General features: G+C 36.8%; 1 protein-coding gene across 42 annotated transcripts in view; it reads right to left on the bottom strand.

The window, feature by feature from the left end:
* Window positions 1–19,344, bottom strand: part of RBFOX1 (RNA binding fox-1 homolog 1) — a 1,354,570-nt gene that overhangs the window by 131,385 nt on the left and 1,203,841 nt on the right. For 38 of the 42 annotated variants that reach the window (XM_069809863.1, XM_069809866.1, XM_069809898.1 and 35 more), the window contains one exon: window positions 14,233–14,475. In XM_069809863.1, coding sequence (XP_069665964.1) covers window positions 14,233–14,475 — 243 coding nt within the window. Of the gene's footprint in view, window positions 1–14,232; window positions 14,476–18,637; window positions 18,844–19,344 lie in introns of those variants that run through there. The other 4 variants (XM_069809890.1, XM_069809886.1, XM_069809897.1 and 1 more) reach the window with 1 other exon arrangement.

Here is a 19,344-nt window from a genome sequence, read left to right as displayed (position 1 = left end):
GCTTTGCTGTACATGCAAAAAGAGAAGTAACATTGGAAATGGCTGCAAGTTCCTTTCAAGAGAGGAGAGGGAGATAAAAGGAATGGATCTGCAACACTTTCAGTGGGGAAAAAAAGAAAAGAGGGAGCCTAGTTCAAAAATCATGGGAAAAAAATTCTAAAATTGGAAATGCTTGCTGGAGACAGGAAGAAGCCAATAGCAACATTTTATGCTGGTGTGAAAGTGCTTTTACTGCATGCGGGAGCCATTTCACAAGTACATACACTGCCAGTCTGTATGTTAACTTCAGCAATTTTACAATGAGTGGAGCCTGCAGTGTTCCAAAGCTTTAGAACTACAAGTACATGCTAAAGATTACCTTCAAAACAAAATTTTAAATAGCCCTAATGGTAGCCAGTATTGGATATTTTTGTGCATACCAGCAGGTACTGACATTTCAGCACATGCTTGATGTCGCAATGCGTACAACTCAAATAAAATGTCACCCATCAGCTTATATTAAAGGCAAAATCTTCTAATGAAAGTGTATTCAAACACAACTGTCCAGCAGTGCTGCCTAAACTCAGGACCCCACTATGCAGGTATCTATTCCTGAATCTAATAACTTTGTCAGCAGTCCTATTCAATTATTAGGAACACCAGTACCCAACCCTTTCAGTGATAAGTGCTTGCAAGACTTATCTCTGAGGTTAAAACCATATTTTGTCACTAAAGAACTGGGTACCATGGTGCAAATTTACTGGGCTGTAGTCAAACAATGTTCATGCATTACAAGCAATTCAATGTCTACCTTGCATACTTCTACTCTTCCAACTTTTAACTTTTTGATTTTGTAAATCATGAAGAAATTTTTAAAACCCAGGAATTTAAGCAAGCTTCCTAAAAGCCCCACTAATTGTAGTATACTTTAAGCTCATCACTTTAAGGGATTACTAAAAAAAAAAAAAAAAAAAAAAGTTTTCCAATTTGCTTACAATCTACCTTTTTATCTGATTTTTATTTCTCTTTTATATCCTTTACTTTTTAACATCATCCAATATTTTTTTCCCCCGAACACACTGTCAAAACTAGAATACATCCTGTATTAAAAAGAGAAAAAAAAAGTGACATTCATATATAAACAACAAAGCTCCCCTACTTCTGCTGCTCCAGGTTAAGACAGTTTGCCACCCGTCCCTGCTGGTTTTTCTTTAAAGAAAAAAAGGAAGAGCTTAGGTGTGAGCACAAGGAAATACAAATATTCAGAGGTGAAACTCAGCATCTGTTTCATTCAATTTGCTAACACTGTACTTGAAAACTATGTAAGAAAGGAAATGAAGGGGAGGGAATTTGTCCATGAGAAACCATATTTCTCAGCAGAACCCAAGTATTTCCATCACCCTAAAACCAAAAAAATAAGGACTCTGGGCAAATAGGCAACAGAATTGCTACATTTGCAAGTAAATGCACAAGTTAAAAGCAAATTTCTCTGGCCTAAACTATTACTTTTTCCTCCATGTCAGTGAAAAACCTCTGATTTTCTTTTTTAATATCATTTCATGTTAAGATTAATACTTCCAAATATTTTAAGCAAATTGACATTTCATAACTATATTTTTGGCAAGAAATCTCTTTAAATAAGGGCAGCAATAAGATAACATATTTTGTGATACGAACTTATTACAAAATATATCACATCGTTACGAAAAGCAGAATTAGGTGTCCTGGCATTATTATAAGTTGAAAACAGTAAATTTACATAGTTTCCATTCAGTTTTGTACACATTTCTTATCTCACGCATTATGTGCTTATAACCCCAAGATCTTTTATTAACTGAAGCTACCACTACAGAAGCTTCATCTGCAAACACTAATTAGCACAGACAGACTTAGATCTTTCTGGATAGCTGGGTGATCATGCCTGCAGTATGTTGCAGTGTTGGTACACATATTGTTTTCAAATCAAATATTTAGATACTGTTCTGGAACAGCTGGAACTTATGTAAATCCTTATTAAATTAAATAGTTGACATCTTTTGATGCACTTTTTATAACAGCAACAAACAAAACACAGGCATAGAAAAGACTTGACGATTGTAATCATGCTTTCCTCTTCTCTTTTGATTGAATCAGAAAGCATTCTGCTGCTTTTTTTTTCCTTTTATAAATCAGAGAAGAGAAGTATTTTAATTACAATCCAAAGCAAAAAAGCACAGCAGAGAAACCCTGCATTCTTACTTTTCAAGGTATAAGAAAGCTGGGAGGCAGTGTCAGCCTTATTACAGAATCTGCAATCAGTCAATATATAAAGATTGAGATGTCCTCAATGGCAAACAATCTTTGAAGTCCTCTGTTCCATCGATAGCGAGTTTCATGTTCTTTGTCTACCGCACCTCGAGGTGTTATTAGACCTCATGGCAGAGGCTGATGAGAAGCTGCCCCGCGGGCGCTCTTTAATCCCCTCCTTCTCACAAGCATTTTTACAGAACTGATTGCTGCAGCTGTGAAGGACCTGAAGAGTACTTACACATTCTCCTGCCATTTGGAGATGGATTTTAAATGGGCACCTCAGAATTTGGATACTGGGGTAAGACTGACTGTAGTTCAGAGGCAGTTCCCAGAAAGGGAAGAGAAGATCAATGGCGGTGGCAACTGTTTCAATGGGTGAGATTTAAAGAGGTCTCTGCTGGAAAAGCAAATGCAGAAAGCCCCTTTAAGCAAGAGTAGTAGATGGCCTGAGGGGTCTCTCTGAGAAAGCTATTGAGAGGCTTTTCTAAATCAACAAAGGCAGCAGGATATGCTGATACTGCGACACAACTGTGTGGGATACAGTCTGAAAAAGCATCTAGAACCAGCAAGATGCAGCAATCTAGATAGATAAATACCAGAGAATTCACGTATGTTCTTCACATCAACTATATATTCTCTTCAGAAGATTACAGATTCTCTCCATGCCACATTAAAATCAATGGTAGCTGGCTTTGTAACTCCTATGGGGGGGGCAGGGAGGGAATTAAAGTAAACTACTAGATAACCTTGGAATGAGGAAAAACTGGGAAGAAACAAGAAGCAGAGACAAAGCAGGCATATTAAAAAATAACATAAAAGGAAAACCAGAGGAAGATTATAAAAAGGGAATCAAGTGTTGTAAAGATGAAAAGGAAGACAAAACAACTAAAATGCACACAGAGATTAAAAGCGGGCAAGAAGCAAGCAAAAGGAGAGACAGGTTTTGCATTTATGCAATTCTTTTTAAAAAAATAGCTATTATTTTATATACGTACATAAACCCACCTCAATATATTAGGAAATATTTACCTTCTATCCCTGCAGTGGCAACAAAGTAACTAAATGTTCACCTTTAATCACATAAGTAAAAAGCACAAAGCACATGGCAACTACTCACACCTCAAAAAAACCTCCAGTAAGATCTAGCTATACTTTAATCAGCTAACACTAGTTAACAACTGCTCACATATCAACGTGAAAGAACCTCAATTTTATACAGAGCAACTACACAGGTTTCACACAAAGAGAAACAGAATAGGGGTTTTGCCTTTGCTGTGGGAAAACTGCACATACCGTTTTGGTAGAGGCATTCTATTGTAAATGCATATTTTAATAAATTAATTATCAAATGTGTACATTATTTTAAATAGTGTCTAACTACAAGATGCAACTATAACGTATAAACTCTCTTAACTGGGAACAAAACCTATGACAGCAAGAGTAAATTTAGTTTTAAGAGTACCTGAATTTTTAAAATAGATACTGATCTGCGCATGTATTATTATTCTACTTTATTGATATTATAAACATATTTTAAAGCATTTTGGTTTTAATAGAAATCAGAAAAGCATAGTAATAAGAATAGTAAGAAATAGTTTTCTTTAAGCAGTGATGTTCATATTAACATCAGAAAATTATATACCAAGAAGTTCAGATTCACTAAGGCAGTTATCCTATGTTACTATTAACAGTTTTAAACATATCTGCAGTTTACATTACAAAGGTATGGGTGCTTTCACAAGCAAAGTCCATCTTCTATAGCCTAATGGCCCGAATGGACCTCACAGCTGCATTCTTATCTTCCAGTAGAACCAGGACATAAAAAAAACCATATTCTTGTCTTCCTCAAATTGCAGCAAGTACCTTGGCATGTAGATTACTATTTCCATGTCACACTTTTGTAATGAAATTGCCATATACAAGTAGGATTAATTCAAGACAGAACAAAACCACGTTACTCTCTTACTTATGCCTTCATCTGGATTTCCTACCTATTTCTACAATTAATTAATAAATTGTTGGCCATTTAATGTCTAGAACTATGCAATTTAACATGTCCACCCAAGTCTTTCTGCATATCACAGAAAGACCAAATACAGCACAATGTGTGTGACAATTAGCTCAGTCTAATTCCTTTTCTGGTAAAGTCTGAAAGGAAAACTTCTAACCGTTTCCTGAATGCATATCTAGTTAATAAGAAAATTGTCCTCTGTCTACTTCTGCCTGTGACGTGTATTTCACCTTGTCACATCACTGGTAGACCATAAAGCAGCTTCAAACTTACAGATGGATTCACCTTCTTGCAGTTTAAGCCAAGACAGATCGATGTGCCTCAGTACTGTCTTGCTAATATTGACAGATAGCAAAGTTAAATGTTTGAATCAAGTCACTTTCATACTGACCCTAGAAAGCAAACAGATTAAGCAGGGAGAAGTGGTAAGTAAGCCCACACATGAGTAACATTTAATTAAAGTATTTCTGTGGGTAGGTAGGTGGGTGTGTGGCAAAGCTGAAGACATAGATATATGGGAGAGGAATGGAAACGCGAGAGTATAAACAGGTTTTGAAAAAAATATTTTCAGGGTTGGGTTGGGGGGGTAATAAGCCACTAAAGCCATCCTTAACTGAGACCCGCATGTAGTCATGCAGGAGAGTAAGCTCAGCTCTTGTGTAACCCTGGGCAAAGACTGTTACGTTAACAGAAATTCAGCCTTATGATTTAAGGAAGAAGAGAGGAAGCCTATCTGAATGATCTTCATAGCTTTTAACTACAAACCTTGTTAGTTTTCCATCTGCCTGTGCTACCTGACTGTTCTGACCTCTCTAATGGAGATCCAGTTTCTTGCAAGCAAGGACCTAAGGATGTTGCTGGTTAACCGAGAAGTAACAAACATATTCTCCTCATGCCATTGCACAAAGTACTCCAGACAATATACAAGTTTGTGTTGCAATTACAAAGAGCTGGTGCAGGGAGGAATCGACAACTTCTGATAAAGTTGCAAACCATTAACTATCATTTGCATGCCAATTACAAGAGAATGGAAAACATCATTAGTCTTACCTAACCTAGCACCACCATTCCTGTATTTAGTGAAAATGAGAGCTAATTTTCACCAAAAAAAATCCTCCCGTAAGGATCAATTTTAATTACCATGTTATAATGTGAAGCAAAGATGCAGAAGGTCAAATACAAAGTAAGTTGTAATTAGCTAGTTCCTCATACCACGTTCCCCTTTAAAATTTATGCTCAGTTTATTCAGCAAAATGTGCAACAAATGTCTTCCTCAATACATCAGAACCCAAAGCACAACCAAAGCAGTTGGATGCCACTGTAACTTAGACTGCATAGAGAGAAGAAAAAGTCAATAATGTGAAATGTAGAAGAATTGGTACGGAGAAGTAAAGAGCCCAAGAGACAATACAGAGTACAAGAAAACTCAAAAAACCAATATTGTTAACTTTTTCAGGGCCAAGCAGGAAGAAAATCTTAAATTGTTTAATTGGTCAATTAAACTTGGCAATCAGAAATTAATTGGCAATGATTTTTAGAAGAAAGTTTTCAAGTTGGAGTAGCATGACTATATCTCTGGTTGACAACGTGATTGAAAAGACTTTGCAATGTTTTAATGCTTTAAATCTGCCTTAGAGTTGGCTGGAATGACCTGCTCAAGTGATCTAAGAACTGTTAGTCTGCCCCACAATGAACATTCAGAGGGGTATTCAGTGGCATTCAGCTAATGTATTTGAGCAAACATGACTAGAGATAACAGAGCGTAATTGCTCTCTTTATCCCTGGGTGGGGTTTTTTGGTTTGGGGGAGGAGCTTCAGCTCTATTACTTCACCAATTTCAAGAACTCAAAAATCATGAGAGGAAGTTAAAAATCACAATATCTCAAAAAAACAGGAATAATCATTTTTTATGTCTTCTGTTTCAATATTACATTTGCAATTCTTTCTTGCTGTGAAAATCAAAAGGAAAAAGAAGCTGAGGTGATACCTCAATCACAAGGAGCAGTTACCGAGATTTTAGAACACAAGACATGCTGATATGCATGCAGTGGCACAGTTAGCTGGCAGTGTAACAGCTGCTCTCCTCACACTGGCTACCCACCCACAGAATGACAAGTACGTTCTGGGAGTAAAGCCTAATTTAACTCAGCAACACAGGAAAAAGATGTGGTTATCTTCTTACCAAGCAAAACAACTAGGTATACAAACAGGTGCTTTATAAATGGTATCATAGAAAACAGTTGGTTTAAGGTTCTGTGTATCCTCGAGAAGAATCTATTTTAGAGCATGCACTGACACATACAGCTGCTAAGGTGAGCAATATGTTCCTGCTATTCCTTAGCATAAGCAACAAAATACACGTGGGGCACAAAGTTCACAGGCAGGGCTCTCAGCAATGAAGTGCTCAAAGAAGGGCAACGAAGCTGGTGAAGGACCTGGAGCACACATCTTATGAGGAGCGGCTGAGGGAACTGGGGTTGTTTAGCCTGGAGAAAAGGAGGCTGAGGGGAGACCTGATTGCTCTCTACAACTACCCGAAAGGAGGTTGTAGCGAGGTGGGGGTCGGTCTCTTCTCCCAAGTAACAAGCGATAGGGCAAGAGGAAATGACTTCAAGTTCTGCCAGAGGAGGTTTAGATTGGATATTAGGAAAAATTTCTTCACCAAAAGGGTTGTCAAGCATTGGAACAGGCTGTCCAGGGAAGCGGTTGAGTCACCGTCCCTGGAGGGATTTAAGAGACATGTACATGTGGTGCTTAGGGACATGGTTTAGTGGTGGACTTGGCAGTGCTAGGTTTATGGTTGGACTTGATGATCTTTAAGCTCTTTTTCACTCTAACCGATTCTATGATTCTAAGGAAGCCTTTTAGAAGTAATAATGCCTATGATCACAAGTCATTACCATGCCTCACCAAACTAGCACAGCATTATGTTATCTATTTGGGATGTCAGTTTTGATCTCTTCACTGTAGAGTAGGAGCTGGACCAGGTTGCTTGTTTCTGCAGCTCTGAAGCACTCAGGGTCTTAAAAAAAGGTCCTTGAAATATTTTCTTCAAGTAGCAGTTGGGACCAAATATAATAGGTAGCATAAATGAAATAGCATACTGTGCCAATACAATAGCCTACACCAGCAGGGTATGATTTAGGTGAATAAACACTGCTGTAACAATTGTCAAAGTATTATCAACTATCTAGCATACTGGTGGCAAACATCTATAGATAAAAATATGGAATTGAAATTAATAAAAACTGGGTCATTGATAGCAGTTGGGAATAAAAAATATGCATGGGGAAATCTGACTTGCAAGACAGCCACTTCATGGTGAAAAGTTCCTAGCTTCTCCGCAGGGGGAGCACAGTCCTCTGAGTGCCACTATTTAGAGAAATAATTGACGTGGTTATCTGCACTGTAATTCTGCTCTGCTTGCTTTCCAGACAGAACACACAGAGGCAAGCTAGTCACTTTTTCTTCCGAAGGCACAAGAGGCAGTTTCAGGATCCGCATTCCAGGTACACTATGAAAACCTACTAGGAAAAAGCAGAATATTCAGAGACAAGGATAATACCAGCTGAGCTCAGCAGTACTGAAAAGTGTCCCATTCACTATGCATATACTTGGTATGTTGGACTTCAAGGACATTTACCTCAAGGCTAACAAGCACAACCACAGTTACATGATGAACCAGCAAATTACAGAAAACTTTGTTTTAAACATCTCTACTTCAATGACACACTGTTGTAGGAACAACTGATGGACATCTGTAAACCAAGTAGCATATAGCCCACTGTTTAATATGGAACAGAATTTCTTGAAAGAGCTAATGTATCCCACACCCCCAGGAGATGGACAGACCAGGAATAAAAAAGTGGGAGAAGAACTAAGGATTAAGGAGAAAAGAAATAAAGAGGAAAAAAAAAAAATCACTTATACCAATAACTTACATAAAAGAACAGAGCAGGAAAAGAGCTAACAAGAAATAGAAATATGCTGCACAGAACTGTAGCAACAATCTACCCACCTGCAGGCTTAGACAATGCACTAAAGCACTTGACTATAAATGCTTGCTACTACCAGTATTCTTACCCAAATTAAACAGTACAACAGAGAAATCAGTACCAAAAAAAAACAACCCACCAACAACAGAAGTTGTCTATTTTTCTCTTCCCCAAACCAACCAAGTTCAACATGGTAAATAATTTTTCAGTCCAAAGTATCACTAAGCCTTCCCAAATCCTTAGATGAAAAGATGGCCTCCACAACATGACTAAAGAATGCACGAACCTGGACATAATTAACACCAAGAAAAGAAACCATCAAACTTACAAACCATAAGATCTCAAAGAATATATAAGATGTCAAGGTAAAGCAGGGCAACTGTAACAACAGACATCTAGTATCTAATACATCAATTATTTTCACACAGAAGAGTATCAAGTTCAGTGGATACTCCACAGGCGGAATTTTGGTAGTAACCAAGCTGAAATCTAGTCGTAACAGCAAAGTTATGCGAAAAATACCTCATCATCGCAGACAACCCACACCTCTGCACTACGTGTCTTCTACAGGACTTCAGCAGCACTGCTTCCCCTAATGCCATCTTGGGTATTGATTCAGAACGACCCTAGACAGAACAGCACTATGCACTGAATCACCAATACTCCTCCAAGTAAACTGCATTTTCCCTCGAGGACTCCTATCCAAGCACACAACTTATCAAGGGTTTTCAGCTTGTGAAATCTGGTGAAGTCACAAGTCCAAGGCAGAAAGACTGCACAATGACCTCAAGTTTTCTCTAATGCAAAAGTAGAATTAAATTTAGAGCAGAATATTTTTTATATACACACACATACATAAACCACAGAGCATTATGACAAACTCAGTTTTTACCATACCATGATATTTACTTCCATTATTAGTATAATCCACTTAGAATAGGAAACACTAGAGAAAAAACATTTACTTTACTATTACCTGCTTTCTTACACATGCTCAGTTAATGCCCTTTGTATTTACCTACTCATCTCCCACTGACATCAACAGAAGTTGTGCATGAAAAACCACAGGCAAAAATCGAACAAGTTTTACTTTTGGAACTATGTATGTACAATATGCCTGTACGCATATATATATCTGTGCACAAGTAAAAGGTGATTTCATATTTGATAAAATGAACAAATGTCTTAATTAAAAACACTTTAAAACATGTAACTAACATAACACCCAAAACCACTCTGCAAAATCATCAGACGTGTTACTTTTACTATAACTTTGTAACAGACTTATCATTGATCCATCCTTCTTGAAAGAAGCAATTCACTGTTTTTGTTAATGACTAAAAGCACGTTTGATGCTATGCAACTCCAAAAGTTTACCAGCACTTAAATAATCCAGTACTGGATGAGTATTGATTATGCATATACTCAGATGGACTACTTCCTTGATTAAAGTTAAACAAACATATTGATTCAAAAAGATGAAAACCCTATTATTCAGAGAAGACTCAAAGTGACTTTTGACAGTATTTTATTACCTGCAGATGATTTTATATTATTTCAGCTAAATCATCCTGTCCTTAAACATTTAATTCCCTTTCAGCCTGTACATTTTCTCCTGTTTCATACATCAAAATACCAAGTTAGCAATACCTATACATACAATCTTAAGCACCTCTTATGTCCAATACTTACCCTAACAGAATACTGTTTTACACTGCATTATCAAAATAATAGATTAAAAAATTTCACTAGGAAATACACTTTTTGGAAGTACAAGAGCATTTCTAGTCCCACATCTTCACTGCTAAATGAATGTCCATTAAATCATACTGGAATTAGTTAAGCATAACATGCAGAAAAATAAATTCTTAACAATACCAGAACATTCCGTACTCCTTAACTGCAATTTTCAAAGTGCTTGTTAGTCAATTTGAGCAAAAGCAAACAAGAAAATGTTCTTTCTTAACTGAAAAGAACTTTGGAATTAAACTAAGAGAGAAGTGTAAGGAGGATGGCATGGGCTTTGACAGGGTAGATGCCCAAGCCATTTGGAAGTCCACAGAATGTCAGTGTTACAAATGACAAAAGATACCCAGAGCATTATATTCAGATATTATATGTGCTCCCTGGAGAAGCTCAAGGTATGAAAGGGTTTGTGCAATGTTTTGTTGTAAAAAGTAAAATCCAAGAGGAAAAAAAGGATCCCTTCCTATTAAGTTCTTAACAAAATATTTTAGTTTTGAGCAAAGAGAAGCATGTCTGCTTTCATTGCATATAGAAAATACTGTATATATTCTGTAAGGCTGTATTCATTAATGTCCCGCACCAACCCAAAGTTGGTTTCAAGCACTGTCATTTTGGCTTGGTAGTTCTTTACGTCCATTCTGAAAGGCTCTGAATGACCAAAGACAACACAGGAAACCTTTCTAGAGCCTATAGATTCTACTCACAAGGAAATCAAGTCTATAGGCTTTCTATATTAATAGCACTCTACTGTGCACAAAATTACAAACCTGTAATAAAACTGATGACTGGAATCTTGTTCAATTTGCAGCAAATGGGGATACCAACAGAGGTTCCAGCTGGGCCGGGATCACACCCTGTATTGCAGTAAAGGATCCAAGTGACGTTGCATGGAACCTTTTTATTTTTATTATTATTATTTATATCTTTATTGGGGTTTAGTTTGCACTAGCCCCAATGTGAGCTCTAGCTTCAGTGTATGATTCTTTCAGACAAAAGAAAGAAACTGGGACACATGGAGAAAGCCAGGGTATGTGTCTAGCCTCAGTGTGGATTAAGTCCTTCATGGGTGAGGTTAAGTCACTGCTGGTAGTAGTTCTACAAATCAGGTGATTGCCCTGCGGTTTATTAGCTTCATATTTCAAAATTTTAAGATCCATTTTTAGTGGTAGATCCAGCTTCACATGTACATCAATATGCACCTGAATAAGAAAATTCCAAAACTGGTCTTGCCTCCAATGGCTTGTCTAATCTACATTAATCACAACAGTATTCTTTTGTGAATGATTGATCAATTGATTATTCTTCTTTTAAATGCATGTTTATACAGCTTACTGAAAGGAAACTATGTAAAAATATTGGAACCTACCAAACAAATGCCACTATGTCTCCACATAAATTCCACTTAACATTTTTTAAGACTGGAAACCGACTATTCAGAAAGCTAGCAGGAACTGGAAAGAAACATAATTTTTTTTTCTTCGACAATAAAGACCACATGGAGTTACAATGTTGACACAGTGCTATTGAAGCTCTATTTCATCATAAAAACTTATATTATTAAGCCTACAGCTGGGCCCTCATAATATTACAAAGCCCATGTCAAATCTGCCTGGCATCCATCTGCATATACCTATTTATAACGTCTCTACAGTGTGTTAAGTGCAATGGTAATGAGACACAGCATAACAGATTTTAGATCCAGGTACCCGTAATTAAATTGTGCAAACAATATTTGACTGTAAATTTGTAAAACTAACTGGTGAGTGCTACGTTAAATGTCAAGGCTACTTTGAACAATGTAGATCCATAGAGATACACTTCTTGTAAGCCTGTATTTTCAATGCATTGCTCGCCAGGGAGGGATAGTGTCCACAACTTTCGATATAACATTGCAATTTAGAAAAAATGTCTTTTTAAAAAAAAAAAAACCAACCCCAAACTTTCTCAAAAATACCCAAAAGTCAAAAGGAAATCTAATTCTTTATAAACAGCATGGGAGCTACTTTGAAAAGTTATGCACATTCCTCTGTAAGAAAGGAAACACGAAGGCAAGAAAAGGATCCATAATAAAAAGAGCAAATAACTATACTATATTCCCCAAATACAAGAGGTTAGTGGAATTGAAGTGTTATCCTTCAGAGTATGCAAATTCACTCCAAGTGGAACCAGAAGGGAGAAAGTATATGACAGGTAAAATATAAGTTGGATATTAGGAAGGCAAAAAGGAAGAAGAGCAGATAGGAAAGGATACAGAAACAAATAACAATAAAGCCTATTAGTATATCAGAAGCAGGAAACTTTCAAGGGAATCATTGGATTTGCTAGAGCTGGGATTGAACAGAGCACTTGAAGAAGATAAGGGCATTGCAGACAATCCAAATTATTTCTTTTCATCAGCCTTTGCCATGGAAAATGTTGGAAAAATGCATACCTGACTTTTCTGATAAAGAGACTAACACTTCTTCAAACTGAAAAATCAAAAAGGGGTGAGGAAGCACAATAAATTGAAAGCAATAAATGATGAAGGATGAGCTCCTGTCCCACTCGCATCGACAGGTGTTTTACCATTGATTTTAGCACTGACAGTCTTTTACTTCAGAATTGAACAGCAAACAGACCAACAGTTTCAAAATAGGAAAAGGCTGAGCTGGGCATCACTGTGGACTGTTCAGTGTGCAGCAGTGGTCAAAAGAGCAAGCAAAAGAGTAGAATATGAAAAGAATGAGACAGGGACAGTAGGAAAGACTATATTTTTAGTCAATATCCAATCTTTTCTGGAGTATCTACTCAGCTTAGGCTTCCTGCTCTAAACCAATGACAGTGGCATATGAGAAGAGTTTGATAACAATCAAAAATTATTATGGAAGAAAATTTTAGAAGTTGGAAAGAACCAGGAAGTTAACTTAGCAAAGAGATGAATAAGAGGGGACACTGTAGAGCTGCAAAGAATGCTATGAGATATAAGTAAATAGGATGCTCTTCCACTTAAACTTTCTCACACTACTGGAGCAAAGGGCCAATCAGGGCAATAAAAAGTTACCAAGTCAAAAATAAAAGGACTGAAACATTTCACTGCATAAACCACAAAACTGTGTAATTAAATCACAATTAATTCCTCCACGATAACAGCAAGGAATATTCTTTTGTGCTTTTGCTGTTGCTATTGCTTTTCTTTCTCGTTCATCCCCATATAAAGAAATTAGTGACATGGCAATAAACGTGAATCTTCAGAACTCAGAATGCATGCAACTTTTTAGGTTGGATATATGCCAGGGAATGAAGGGGAGGTAAAATGAGGTATGGAGCATGGTTGCAGCAAGGACAGCTGGTAGAGATGTTTCAAGCGCATGCTCAAATCGCAGTGTTCTGTCTGTTCTGGGCTAGATCCTACACAGGTAATGCAGGTGGTTGACAGCTCAGAAATCTGCCAACTGTTGGCACTGGATAAATATGGTCCCAATCTAGAATTAAGACAGAAGCACCAAACTATCAATGTGTGAAATTTGTGACTTAAATTACAAGGTAGGACCAGCCAAGGAGTCTCTTGCATAATTCCTGACATTTCAGAGCTTCATATATAATCAAACAGAAGGAAAGCCTATGATTTCTGCTCTGTTGAGCACAGATCCATGCACAACTTTGGTAATGGCTGCACAAACAAGCTCTCTAGAAAATACAGTATCACAGACATGCTCTTCACAATACTCATTCACACAGTGCCACAAGTAATTTTAACACAGCATCATTCAATAAACACTTCTATGAAAAACTAGTCATAAGTGTCAAAAATACAGAGGTCATTAAAAAGAACAAAATGAGTCTGGTTTGGTTTGGGTTCGTTAGGGTTTTTTTTTCCCCCAAATGAATGCTTACGAATACTCTTTTGCAATATTTTTCCATATTGGACTTAATCAAACTTTATTATATAATTCATGGGCTTGTTATTAATCATTTTGTCTGTCTAATACTGTAGGAAAGGAATCTACAGATTCTACAAAGCTCCCACACTTACTAACAGGCTCCAAAAGCAGTGAAATTAAATTCTCCAAGTTCAACGATAAACTTTGACAGACTTTCAACTTGAAATGGTGAGCAATCCTAACACAAATGAAGTGCAAAACTGTTAAGTGTAACGTAAGAATAAACATTATCAATAAATACACAGGTAACTTGAAACATACTGCTTTAGAAATAGCTGAAACTTTGACTTACTGTGGCTGTGCCGGAGACAGTTTGTGCATTTGTGTCAGCTGCACTCTGTTCAGAGTGTGTCTGAGCAGGAGGGTACATGTTTAACGTGTGCTCTGGAACAGTGGTTTGGCCTGTGTAGTCTGGAGCTGGATGAGGATGTGGGGCTGTGTATTCTGCAGGGATACCATTCTGAGGTGGAGCAAACTGGGCTGAGGCATAAGGCTGTGCCATTGTGTCAGGAGGTGCTGTAGCTTCCTGATTACCCTGTAAAAATCAAAGGAAAAAAAAAAAGGAAGAAGAAATGTGGTGTGAGATAAAATAAGCGGTGATCCTGCACATGTAACGCAGAATGTGATGATAGTATTCTGCTAAGATTGCTGGCCTGAAAAGGCCACGATGGTTGTTCCTTGAGGAGAAAATTTCTTATGTCAATTAAACCCATCTTGCTAACCCTATTAAATCTTATTATAATTAGACAAACAAATCTGCTGTTCTTTGTAGATATTTGTAGACTATTCTTTAACTGGGAAAGTTCAGTGAAATCTACCTGAACTAATGCCTCAGCTCAGACAATGAAGAGGGACAAAACGCAGTTTATTCCAAAGGCTACTGAGTGCAACTGCCAATACAGAGCTCTGATAAGGTTAGCCCATGGTTTGTGATCCATTTCGACTTACCGTTTGCAGAACACAATATATGCAACCTACACGCAGAGCAGGATTTGGGTGCATACTGTTAACATAACCGTATACTGAAAATATTTATATGAAATAACACTCTATGCGATATTCAGAAATACTTTGAGGTACACTGTATTGAGCAACCGCATGCCACAAGTGCAAAAAAATAATGAGACTCAATCAGAATATTAAACATTTGAATCTAAAAATGCATCACTTCAAAACCTTAACATAAAAGAAAAATTCTATGGTGTAGGCTGTCAAAATAGATTTAAGAACTTTTAAGGCTTTAAATTTGAAGACAATAGTATTTCATTTCCATATACAATAAGCCTATACACTTAAAAAGAAATGCCCTCATGTCTTTAGAGATATATCCATCTTAATGTTTGATATAATAAGGGATAGTCGAGCATGTTAATTTATCAGTTAGAGACTTCTGACTAAACGCTCTGCTCATACCAAATAGTAATAATTCTACGGGAGGAAATGCACAGAACAATCTTTCAGAACCAATACAAAAGATATCCAAAACATGATGCTGTAGATGACACAGCATTAGAGGCCATTAATACAGGGACTATCCCAAACTCAGATGAGCTGATTTACAAGATAAAATTAACCCTCTAAATATCAAAGTAATGTAAAATGAATATTTGAGTAAAACTTTAATTAGTTTTTAAAATACTCTGTTATTCTCCCACCAAAGCACATACAAGTACCCGCACAGGAATATTGTAGGGATTTTGCTAATTTGTATTCATCAGTCCTTGATTTCCTAATTTCAAAATAGGCTGGATGAATAAAAGACATTCTTTTGCATTTCCTACTTAAGGACATTTCCAGATAACTTCAACTAATTCAGACGTCAGTTCTCTGACCTGAAGTGGTCCTAAACTCAAGAGCTTTTAAGAATTTGCAAAATCACGGCACAGGAATAAATCTTGGTACATGACAGGCTTAGAAGGGAAAATTAAATTTTCCTTTGTAAAAGGCATTCAGTGTGCCCTAAAAAATTAAAACCATCAACCATCTTTAAAATGAAAACAGAGACATTTACCAACTTCAAATGGTTAAGTCAGTAAGTTTCATTTGCATACATCTACAATCATTCCAAGGTTAATGCTGCACTGAAACTTGCCCTGTTTAAATTTCAGTGGACCTTTAAAACTCTTGTAAATGTATACTTATACCCTCTTATATTAAAATGGCAAGGTCCTTTCTTTTACCTAATATTTTCACTATTAAAAAAAAAAAAATCCAGATGAAGTAAAAACCAGCAATGACTGGAGTACAGCAGAAACATTTATTAACAAATGTTAAGGATGTATTTTTAAAACTTGTATGTGAGGCAGGCGACCTTAAATTTTTTAGTCAACCATTTCAGGAAGGACTTCAGCAAGTGGTAAGAATGCATAACTGGTAAGTATGCACAACAGCCAGTCGAACTTCTGCCTATATAAGCATTTTCACTATGCTGGCTTTGAAACCTCAGTAGCTGGTTACTGCTGGTCCTTAAGCTATTCCTTCATGTCAGATGCTAAACATGGCATTAGAGTCAGCAGCTGTTAAAAAAGAACAATAATGGCAACAAAGGGACCAAGGGCTAATGTCCAGGTGCATTTGATCTAAAGGTTTTTATACTACCTTGAGTCCTAAACCAGATGTTGCTGAGACCCCCACTGTTTCTCATTAACATTGAGAGCAGTTCCATGAGACCCTAATTAATATTCAGAGCATTCACACTTAGTGCTAATTACAGCTAATATTTAATTAAGAGGGTTGAACTTTTATATTCTTTTTACCAGCAACTCCAAACGATTCACTTTTTAGATCTATCATAAAATGGCAAACTGCACTGGCAATTCCAGCACCTTCATGTTGCTGAGACTTTTCTACCTCTTTCATTAGACTTGTTAAGCTGAGGTGTGGATCACTTACTTATAACCAAGACCCCCTTAATAAGTAAACAATAAAGGGTCAGGTGTTTGTTTGCCTTTTTTTTTAATATAGCTTCTACATAATCAGGGATTTACAGCCTTGCCATTAAACAAACCAACAAAAAAGCCCCACTGCACTTAGAGTAGAAAATTGGCATGCAAGATTATCAGTCCAGGAATTGCATGTTCATTAAATTGGGGGGGGAGGGGGGCAGGGCAGGCGAAACACTAAAGAAATTATACTTGCACACTCTACTGTAGGCCATAAGTTTAAAATGATAGCTACAATAAATCTGACTTGTTCATCTCTTAAAATCGGTGTCTACTGTAGCCTTCCCTAGCCTTTAAAATTAGTGTGAATTTATGATTCACAGTTAATTCAATAGATGCAGTATTACAATGTACTATAAAAGCATGTATGTATAAACATGTTCTTTACTACTTACACAGGTATCAAGACAATAGCTTATTGTTTAGAATATGAATTTATATCAAGAACAATGCAGTGTCAACTAACACACATTTGTATATACATGTGGTTGATGGAAGCCCCAGACTGCACAAGAGACAGATACATTTGAATAGATTTTAAGGAACAAAAAATTCTTTAAATATAATCACCTAAAATGTTCCTTCCTTGTGCTTTTTAAAATACAGTGAACTGAAATGAATAAAAGAAATAATAGATCGAATGCATTAAGTTGAAAACACGAAATGGCCCTAAAAGCAACAGGAAATATTGATCCTAAATTAGCCTATGAACTCAGGTATTAGAGTAATCTCCAAACTGCAGATGACAGTACACAGACATCGCTTAATACAACCTAGGCATGAGAGGCTAAACAGAAGTTGTCCCTTCAGATTCAGTTCCAAGTATCTTTAAGATTAAACGACCCCTTAATGCTCACTTTGTGCATGGTTTTTAATAAAGTAGTTGTTGGCAACAGAAAGAAGAACAAAGGATGGCAGACAGTCAGGCTCTGCTAAATGTTCTGGCCTGAGTTTTAATGAAAACCACATTTCAGCTGAAAAATATGCTTTACGTGGCAGTGTATAAAGTCAAATTTATTGCTTTCTGGTTAAATGTTGAACTCTAAAGAACAAAAAAAGAAAGCATTCCAATGATGTAGGTAAGTGAAGTTGCTCCTATTCTATATATATTACTCCATTTGAAGAAAAGCTTAGAATTTAAAATGCTCCTAGTATCTCAGATCTCAACATGCCTTTTCAGCATCCTCTGCTCTGAAAGGATTTCATTATTAAGAAATGCATGAAAAGTGTCAAAACATAATAAAGTAAGCTTGTTATGTTTGTACACAAAAGACAGAGCACAGAAAATATTACTTATGCAGTGTTCCTTTTTAAAAACACATTTGCAGCATAAAAATGTGTTCAATGAAAACCTTTCTGCTTGCCTGCATTTTAAAGTCTAAGTAACAGTTTATTGTTTGTTTTACTCTATTTTCTGTTTGGTGTGTTTTGTTTCTTTGGCAAGAGATATTTCACATTTAGAGAAAGCCTCTCAAACTGTAGTTAAATGAGCCAAACTGCATCATATCCTTAGGGCATGGAAACAAAGAAGAAAAATGTAACATTACTCTGTAAACCTGCTGGTTATAAGAACGGCTCAGTTAGATATACCAAGCACAGCAGAGACACATAATCGCCGCCGTAGTTCGCCCTCCTTCAGACTTAAGCAACAAAACATATATTAGAAGTCTTGCATGCAGTGGTGCAGCTGGTTATAAGAAATGCCATGGCTTGGTGAAAATCAAGAGTTTCAAGTGAAAATAAAAGTGAAAATACCTGCTGTACCATCCTGCTCCCTTTATTCTCCATAAACTTAGCAGCTGCTCTAGTCCCGGGCCATACAGCATCTGCCCAAAGCAAGCATCAATTATGGATGAGGGTGTGTGAGCAATGTAATGTGTGCATGAGTGTGGATGATAGGGGTGTTGAAGGAGGGGGAGCTAATGCAAGGCTTACTGACCTCCCTCTCAACATCTGACTGCTCCCAAAACCTAATCCAGATGGGACTCTTTCAGTTTGCTGGGCCTCGCCCCATCAATCACAGCAGGCCACTCCTCTGTCTCCTGCTACTAGTTATAGAGTGCACCACTGAGCAGATGATTACACACAAAAGAAGAAAAAACACAGCTTGACTACATTAATAGCTGTTTGAAAAACATTAGAAATGCTACTATGGAAGTTGCCGGAAGCTGAACAGTTTTGTTTTAAAATTAAGACGGCTGTATTCAAAGTTACAAAACTAAAACTTCCAGTGCTTTGGCTTTTTGATAGCTACTATGTACAGTAACATGTGTGCATTTCTATGTGATTAATTCATCCTACATGTGGTAGAGTTAATACCAATAAGATTTCTATTTTAAAATTGCTGAACTCCACAAGTAAACCATCAATACTGAAGTAGCCTGGTTTAGATTAAATGTACTTTATCCTTCCATACAAATGAAATATAGTTTCCTTTTTTTTTTTTTTCATTTCATGACATC

The sequence above is a fragment of the Haliaeetus albicilla genome, chromosome 22 (assembly GCF_947461875.1).
Source record: "Haliaeetus albicilla chromosome 22, bHalAlb1.1, whole genome shotgun sequence".
Classification (NCBI taxonomy): Eukaryota; Metazoa; Chordata; class Aves; order Accipitriformes; family Accipitridae; genus Haliaeetus; species Haliaeetus albicilla.
Note: the sequence above shows the minus strand (reverse complement) of the source record. Positions and strands in the feature narration are given on the sequence as shown.